The sequence below is a fragment of the Saccoglossus kowalevskii genome, chromosome 8, assembly GCF_978046115.1.
Source record: "Saccoglossus kowalevskii chromosome 8, keSacKowa6.1, whole genome shotgun sequence".
NCBI lineage: Eukaryota > Metazoa > Hemichordata > Enteropneusta > Harrimaniidae > Saccoglossus > Saccoglossus kowalevskii.
Genome location: NC_140648.1, coordinates 1,211,619 through 1,221,052, shown reverse-complemented (window position 1 = coordinate 1,221,052; position 9,434 = coordinate 1,211,619). Strand labels below are relative to the sequence as shown.

Here is a 9,434-nt window from a genome sequence, read left to right as displayed (position 1 = left end):
TGTTACTGTATCTTTCGTTGAATTAGCTCTATTTGTGAAATAGCCCTATCCTGTATTAACATTGTTACTGTATCTTTCGTTGAATTAGCTCTATTTGTGAAATAGTCCTATCCTGTATTAACATTGTTACTGTATCTTTCGTTGAATTAGCTCTATTTGTGAAAAAGCCCTATCCTGTGTTTACATTGTTACTGTATCTTTCGTTGAATTAGCTCTATTTGTGAAATAGCCCTATACTGTGTTTACATTGTTACTGTATCTTTCGTTGAATTAGCTCTATTTGTGAAATAGCCCTATCCTGTGTTTACATTGTTACTGTATCTTTCGTTGAATTAGCTCTATTTGTGAAATAGCCCTATCCTGTGTTTACATTGTTACTGTATCTTTCGTTGAATTAGCTCTATTTGTGAAATAGCCCTATCCTGTATTAACATTGTTACTGTATCTTTCGTTGAATTAGCTCTATTTGTGAAATAGCCCTATACTGTGTTTACATTGTTACTGTATCCTTCGTTGAATTAGCTCTATTTGTGAAATAGCCCTATCCTGTGTTTACATTGTTACTGTATCTTTCGTTGAATTAGCTCTATTTGTGAAATAGCCCTATCCTGTGTTTACATTCTTACTGTATCTTTCGTTGAATTAGCTCTATTTGTGAAATAGCCCTATCCTGTATTAACATTGTTACTGTATCTTTCGTTGAATTAGCTCTATTTGTGAAATAGCCCTATCCTGTATTAACATTGTTACTGTATCTTTCGTTGAATTAGCTCTATTTGTGAAATAGCCCTATCCTGTGCTTACATCGTCGCTATATCTTTCGTTGAATCAGCTCTGTCACTGCATTTGCATTGTCACTGTATCTTTTGTTGTATTATTTGTGATCATAATTTCCGTATATGATTTCTGCTGTTTCTTGTATTACATAAATAAACGAAAACACTCATATGATCAATATTGGTTACGAGTTCGAGTTGAATTTAGAGTCGTTCCAATCAGTTTATATACGTTTAACTTCGGAAGAACTGTTATGTTTATTTACCGTGTGTAGGTGTTTGCGAATTTATCTTCACGTTCAACGTCTGGATACTGAAAGGTGTTTTTTCAGGCCCTTCTAATTTCTCTTCAAACTCTTTTTCCGACATCTGGAAATCGCCACACGTATGGAAATTCTTCGGCGGTTTACTGATATCAGAGTCTTCGCCAACTTTAAATAACAACGCCATTCCTTCTAATAAATGATGCTCTACGTGGCAATGCATGATCCACCAACCTGCAAAGAAATGGCAAATTACATAATTTCAATAATAATTTTGTTTGATTCATTCAAGCTTTTAACCAACTAACCATTTTATGAGAATTTATAGAATGCAAAAGTACAGTGTGTAACGCAGTGTGACTGACAAATTATTCTGTTTGGTATTTTTTAGATTATGTCAAACGCGCGAGGCACGCGGGTAAAATTTAAATAATAACACATGTTTGTGAGGGTAATATCACGATTTGTTCCTCGCCTATAGGATGGTGATCATGACCATAATATTGATTGACGCCAGAGCTGAAGGCGAGGGCATCATCAACACTATGGTCATGACCAACAGCCCGAGGGCAGACAACAAAACGTGATATTGCCCGAATGACCATGTGTTGTAATTTATGTTCTAACTTCGAGCAGACATCCACCATGCACAATCACATATACTATATATCACATCACTAACACCCGCTCTCCCACAAAATAACAACACTTAAATTTGAATTATGGAATATTTTATTTTATGTATTGTAACATGTTTCACATTACTCAATAGCATAGATACATTGTTTGCTGAAAAAGCTGCGAAATACACACAGTAATTGTTATTTTCAGCCATGGATACTCTTTTTAGTTACCGTGTTTAAGCAGTGTGAACCACTCAATTTATCGAGTATAACATTTTGAAATGAATTGAGAAATTTATAAACGCCAGTTATTTGACCATTCGCCAGATCAATATGCCGTTGAAGTGACTGAAATTACCTTCTCTATTCACAAGTCGCACAGCTTTGTTTAGAGCGTTTTCGGTTAGCATCGGCGTGGAGCGCGTAGAAATGCTCACAGCGTAGAACGCGCTGCAGCGACCCCGGCTGCGACGTTTCAGTGTCGGCTTTGCCTAACATTTTTGCCTCATATAAAAAATACCCTAACCATCAAAACAGAGTTCTTACTTAATATCCATTCTGACACGTTCGCTGCCTACGTTCGATGGCTAAAGTTTGTTCAAAACCTCGAAAGCCTCATCGGCCGGGACAGCAGCAGTGCAGCGAACGGCATACTCATTTTCAGCCAATCGGGCGTCCCGCAATAGCGAGTATTTCCTTGATTTACCCACAGGGAGCCCAAGAACTATGATCAACTGTACGCACTCCCTGTGAGCGAGGGGGGGGGGGGGGTATCGGCTGGTATCTAGTGTAAGAAATGGACAAAGGATGAAGGCTCCAGCCAGCTCACATTTTTTAAACTCGAAAAAACAGACGAAAAGAATGAAAAATAAAATCTAAAAAAAGTACCAGGTTGAAGAATATTAGCTGCTCCTTCAAATTTCGCCAAAGCCTTACCTACATTTTACTGATATCTGCTGAATAAATCAAGAAAACTACACAAATTGACTCCATTTAGGAATTCCTAAAGGTTTGCCCGAACGCACGGCACAGTTGGAGGCGTGGCCTGTTCAGCATTTGTCAAAAACAAGACTGGTTACGAACCAGTTGAGTAAAGCTAACCGAGTCGTGACCTCGATGTGGTTCGTAACCAGTCTTGTGATTGGTTGTTGACAAATGCCCCTTGATTCTGGCTGCTGGCCATATTCGTTCAGGAATTCGAAGTCGTCGGATATCATCTGAAAACGCAGGATTTGTGCATTTTTCATAAAACAAAGTTAGCGATTTTGAACAATTGTTATTAACATAACACCCGATTCCCTCTAAACTTTTTGTTTCGCATTTTAAAGTAAGAAATGACAAGGTGTCGATTATACTAGGTGCCATGTTTCACAACTTGTTTATTTATATACGTATAGCGGATGATTTTTTTTTTTAAATTAGTATTCATTAATTTTCAGCACCCAAGTGACTGTGCCCTACCCCCCCCCCCCCCATCCGCGCTCATAGGGACTGCGTACAGTTTGCATTGACATAGTTTCATGTAAGTGCAATACCTGGATTGTCTGCTGTGAATCTAATAACGACATATCCACCATGGGGTACGATGACTGTGTCTTTTACAGGAGGCCTGACCATATTCAATTCAGGTATGTCGTCACCATGCCAGTCCTTATTCGTCCACGTAGCTCTGTGGCAATACATGTCACCATGGCAATCGATGTCGTGTGTGACGTCTAGTAACATACCTGTAACGTTATCATACTGGCCATAACCGGTCTTTAAAACGTGAAACTCATGTCCGTGGAGGTGTATAGGGTGAGATAACCCAACAGGAATCTGAGCTGAAACATCGAAGCAAGTGTTATCGTTACATTACATAAATCGTTAGGTGGTTGTTTTATATGTCCAACTGCGATCAATAAAGCAAGTAATCGGACTACATAATCTCAATATGTGAGGGGGCATCTACTTTAACATAATAATTCGTCGGTATCGTGTAATTATCGGGAGATATATCTATTGCATATTTATGGATATCCTACTTCTATTTGATTGCACAGCTCCCGCAATCGAGCATATAGTTAAAGCTGTGACTTCACAGTTATTGAACATGTAGTTATTTATATATGTTAAAAGTTCGAACAAAGACGGCAAAAAGAGTGATGAGTGATGAGTGGAGAGGATAAGAAGTAAGTACTTACTGATGGAAAAAAGAACAAGTTGTACCACTGTACCCAGGGGAACCTGTATAACGTGAGAGCATTCACATATGTTTCTGAATACCGTGAGTTCGTCACAAAGCCTGCAGGATTTGAATGAGTTCGTCTCCGGAAATGTCTGTAATTAGGGATGGTTAAATAAAACAATAAGCAGAATGACTTAATGCTATCTTATGTATATCTATTTAGCATTGTGATATTGTGCAGAGTTCGTAATGAATTTTGAGATTTTCGTCTGAAAATCTGATACAACGGAACGGAGGAAAACAGTTCCATTGGTGCATATATTGTTTGTATATATGATGAATGTTTTCTGAAGCCGTTAATCTTGGTTGTGAGGACAATCATTTGTAAATTTGTGAACAAAATATCAATGATGTTTGTTACGTGAATACGTACAATTGGCGGGGAACTTGGATAAGCAAGTCGTTTGCCATTGATCGCCATTCGAGGTGAAGGGCCGTTTCTAGAGAGCTCCACTACTACATGAAAATTAAGAAATATTTCTTGGTATTTCTCGAGGTCTTCTGGAATCTTTGGAACGCTCTTGACAGAGGGCATCGCTAGCAGTTTATCCATCTGGGTGCAATGGCGATATGATTTGTCCGGGAAGTTCCTGAAAAAAAGGTGCAATTTAATAATGTGAGTAGTCATGTTATTATTACAGAAACGGTGCCCACAACGCTGTTGCATATAACATCGCTATGGCAGTCTAAGTAGTGATCATTCAGTATGGATATCACTATCAGTGTCCGGGTAGTGATCATTCAGTGTGGATATCACTATCAGTGTCCGGGTAGTGATCATTCAGTGTGGATATCACTATCAGTGTCTAAGTAGTGATCATTCAGTATGGATATCACTATCAGTGTCTAAGTAGTGATCATTCAGTATGGATATCACTATCAGTGTCTAAGTAGTGATCATTCAGTATGGATATCACTATCACCGTCCGGGTAGTGATCATTCAGTATGGATATCACTATCAGTGTCCGGGTAGTGATCATTCAGTGTGGATATCACTATCAGTGTCTAAGTAGTGATCATTCAGTATGAATATCACTATCAGTGTCCGGGTACTGATCATTCAGTATGGATATTACTATCAGTGTCCGGGTACTGATCATTCAGTATGGATATTACTGTCAGTGTCCGGGTAGTGATTATTCAGTATGGATATCACTATCAGTGTCCGGGTAGTGATCATTCAGTATGGATATCACTATCAGTGTCCGGGTAGTGATCATTCAGTGTGGTATCACTATCAGTGTCCGGGTAGTGATCATTCAGTGTGGATATCACTATCAGTGTCCGGGTAGTGATCATTCAGTGTGGATATCACTATCAGTGTCTAAGTAGTGATCATTCAGTATGGATATCACTATCAGTGTCTAAGTAGTGATCATTCAGTATGGATATCACTATCACTGTCCGGGTAGTGATCATTCAGTATGGATATCACTATCAGTGTCCGGGTAGTGATCATTCACTGTGGATATATCACTATCAGTGTCTAAGTAGTGATCATTCAGTGTGGATATCACTATCAGTGTCTAAGTAGTGATCATTCAGTATGGATATCACTATCAGTGTCTAAGTAGTGATCATTCAGTATGGATATCACTGTCCGGGTAGTGATCATTCAGTATGGATATCACTATCAGTGTCCGGGTAGTGATCATTCAGTGTGGATATATCACTATCAGTGTCCGGGTAGTGATCATTCAGTATGGATATCACTATCAGTGTCCGGGTAGTGATCATTCAGTGTGGATATCACTATCAGTGTCGGGGTAGTGATCATTCAGTGTGGATATCACTATCAGTGTCTAAGTAGTGATCATTCAATATGGATATCACTATCAGTGTCCGGGTAGTGATCATTCAGTGTGGATATCACTATCAGTGTCTAAGTAGTGATCATTCAGTATGGATATCACTATCAGTGTCCGGGTAGTGATTATTCAGTGTGGGTATCACTATCAGTGTCCGGGTAGTGATCATTCAGTGTGGATATCACTATCAGTGTCCGGGTAGTGATCATTCAGTATGGATATCACTGTCAGTGTCTAAGTAGTGATCATTCAGTATGGATATCACTATCAGTGTCTAAGTAGTGATCATTCAGTATGGATATTACTATCACTGTCCGGGTAGTGACCATTCAGTATGGATATCACTATCAGTGTCCGGGTACTGATCATTCAGTATGGATATTACTATCAGTGTCCGGGTACTGATCATTCAGTATGGATATTACTGTCAGTGTCCGGGTAGTGATTATTCAGTATGGATATCACTATCAGTGTCCGGGTACTGATCATTCAGTATGGATATTACTATCAGTGTCCGGGTACTGATCATTCAGTATGGATATTACTGTCAGTGTCCGGGTAGTGATTATTCAGTATGGATATCACTATCAGTGTCCGGGTAGTGATCATTCAGTATGGATATCACTATCAGTGTCCGGGTAGTGATCATTCAGTGTGGTATCACTATCAGTGTCCGGGTAGTGATCATTCAGTGTGGATATCACTATCAGTGTCCGGGCAGTGATCATTCAGTGTGGATATCACTATCAGTGTCTAAGTAGTGATCATTCAGTATGGATATCACTATCAGTGTCTAAGTAGTGATCATTCAGTATGGATATCACTATCACTGTCCGGGTAGTGATCATTCAGTATGGATATCACTATCAGTGTCCGGGTAGTGATCATTCACTGTGGATATATCACTATCAGTGTCTAAGTAGTGATCATTCAGTGTGGATATCACTATCAGTGTCTAAGTAGTGATCATTCAGTATGGATATCACTATCAGTGTCTAAGTAGTGATCATTCAGTATGGATATCACTGTCCGGGTAGTGATCATTCAGTATGGATATCACTATCAGTGTCCGGGTAGTGATCATTCAGTGTGGATATATCACTATCAGTGTCTAAGTAGTGATCATTCAGTGTGGATATCACTATCAGTGTCCGGGTAGTGATCGTTCAGTATGGATATCACTATCAGTGTCCGGGTAGTGATCATTCAGTGTGGATATCACTATCAGTGTCGGGGTAGTGATCATTCAGTGTGGATATCACTATCAGTGTCTAAGTAGTGATCATTCAATATGGATATCACTATCAGTGTCCGGGTAGTGATCATTCAGTGTGGATATCACTATCAGTGTCTAAGTAGTGATCATTCAGTATGGATATCACTATCAGTGTCCGGGTAGTGATTATTCAGTGTGGGTATCACTATCAGTGTCCGGGTAGTGATCATTCAGTGTGGATATCACTATCAGTGTCCGGGTAGTGATCATTCAGTATGGATATCACTGTCAGTGTCTAAGTAGTGATCATTCAGTATGGATATCACTATCAGTGTCTAAGTAGTGATCATTCAGTATGGATATTACTATCACTGTCCGGGTAGTGACCATTCAGTATGGATATCACTATCAGTGTCCGGGTAGTGATCATTCAGTGTGGATATCACTATCAGTGTCTAAGTAGTGATCATTCGGTATGGATATCACTATCAGTGTCCGGGTAGTGATCATTCATTATGGATATCACTATCAGTGTTCGGGGAGTGATCATTCAGTATGGATATCACTATCAGTGTCCGGGTAGGGATCATTCAGTGTGGATATCACTATCAGTGTCCGGGTAAGGGTTCTTTAGTATGGATATCACTATCAGTGTCCGGGTAAGGGTCGTTCAGTGTGGATATCACTATCAGTGTCCGGGTAGGGGGTCATTCAGTATGGATATAACTATCAGTGTCCGGGTAGTGATCATTCAGTATGGATATCACTATCAGTGTCCGAGTAGGGATCATTTAGTATGGATATCACTATCAGTGTCCGGGTAGTGATCATTCAGTATGGATATCACTATCAGTGTCCGGGTAGTGATCACTCAGTATGGATATCACTATCAGTGTCTAAGTAGTGATCATTCAGTATGGATATCACTATCACTGTCCGGGTAGTGATCATTCAGTATGGATATCACTATCAGTGTCCGGGTAGTGATCATTCACTGTGGATATATCACTATCAGTGTCTAAGTAGTGATCATTCAGTGTGGATATCACTATCAGTGTCTAAGTAGTGATCATTCAGTTTGGATATCACTATCAGTGTCTAAGTAGTGATCATTCAGTATGGATATCACTATCACCGTCCGGGTAGTGATCATTCAGTATGGATATCACTATCAGTGTCCGGGTAGTGATCATTCAGTGTGGATATCACTATCAGTGTCTAAGTAGTGATCATTCAATATGGATATCACTATCAGTGTCCGGGTAGTGATCATTCAGTGTGGATATCACTATCAGTGTCTAAGTAGTGATCATTCAGTATGGATATCACTATCAGTGTCCGGGTAGTGATCATTCAGTGTGGATATCACTATCAGTGTCCGGGTAGTGATCATTCAGTGTGGATATCACTATCAGTGTCTAAGTAGTGATCATTCAGTATGGATATCACTATCAGTGTCTAAGTAGTGATCATTCAGTATGGATATCACTATCAGTGTCTAAGTAGTGATCATTCAGTATGGATATCACTATCACCGTCCGGGTAGTGATCATTCAGTATGGATATCACTATCAGTGTCCGGGTAGTGATCATTCAGTGTGGATATCACTATCAGTGTCTAAGTAGTGATCATTCAGTATGAATATCACTATCAGTGTCCGGGTACTGATCATTCAGTATGGATATTACTATCAGTGTCCGGGTACTGATCATTCAGTATGGATATTACTGTCAGTGTCCGGGTAGTGATTATTCAGTATGGATATCACTATCAGTGTCCGGGTAGTGATCATTCAGTATGGATATCACTATCAGTGTCCGGGTAGTGATCATTCAGTGTGGTATCACTATCAGTGTCCGGGTAGTGATCATTCAGTGTGGATATCACTATCAGTGTCCGGGTAGTGATCATTCAGTGTGGATATCACTATCAGTGTCTAAGTAGTGATCATTCAGTATGGATATCACTATCAGTGTCTAAGTAGTGATCATTCAGTATGGATATCACTATCACTGTCCGGGTAGTGATCATTCAGTATGGATATCACTATCAGTGTCCGGGTAGTGATCATTCACTGTGGATATATCACTATCAGTGTCTAAGTAGTGATCATTCAGTGTGGATATCACTATCAGTGTCTAAGTAGTGATCATTCAGTATGGATATCACTATCAGTGTCTAAGTAGTGATCATTCAGTATGGATATCACTGTCCGGGTAGTGATCATTCAGTATGGATATCACTATCAGTGTCCGGGTAGTGATCATTCAGTGTGGATATATCACTATCAGTGTCTAAGTAGTGATCATTCAGTGTGGATATCACTATCAGTGTCCGGGTAGTGATCATTCAGTATGGATATCACTATCAGTGTCCGGGTAGTGATCATTCAGTGTGGATATCACTATCAGTGTCCGGGTAGTGATCATTCAGTATGGATATCACTATCAGTGTCCGGGTAGTGATCATTCAGTGTGGATATCACTATCAGTGTCTAAGTAGTGATCATTCAGTATGGA

At 39.6% G+C, this 9,434-nt stretch overlaps 1 protein-coding gene across 1 annotated transcript; it reads right to left on the bottom strand.

Moving 5' to 3' along the window:
- Positions 1 to 1,034: 1,034 nt before the first annotated feature.
- Positions 1,035 to 4,442, bottom strand: LOC100378256 (multicopper oxidase 3-like). The gene is made up of 4 exons (XM_006812853.3): positions 4,263 to 4,442; positions 3,846 to 3,981; positions 3,198 to 3,485; positions 1,035 to 1,273 (listed from the first exon to the last, which is right to left on the bottom strand). The coding sequence occupies exons 1-4, from the start codon at positions 4,440 to 4,442 to the stop codon at positions 1,035 to 1,037; spliced, it is 843 nt and encodes a 280-aa protein (XP_006812916.3).
- Positions 4,443 to 9,434: the final 4,992 nt, after the last annotated feature.

Excerpts from the sequence above, each read along its gene's own strand:
- LOC100378256 (XM_006812853.3), bottom strand. The coding sequence starts at position 4,442 with ATGGATAAACTGCTAGCGATGCCCTCTGTCAAGAGCGTTCCAAAGATT. Across the intron at positions 3,982-4,262 it reads ATCCAAGTTCCCCGCCAATT|ACATTTCCGGAGACGAACTC; the intron begins GTACGTATTCAC and ends CCCTAATTACAG. Across the intron at positions 1,274-3,197 it reads ATTCACAGCAGACAATCCAG|GTTGGTGGATCATGCATTGC; the intron begins GTATTGCACTTA and ends ATTTCTTTGCAG.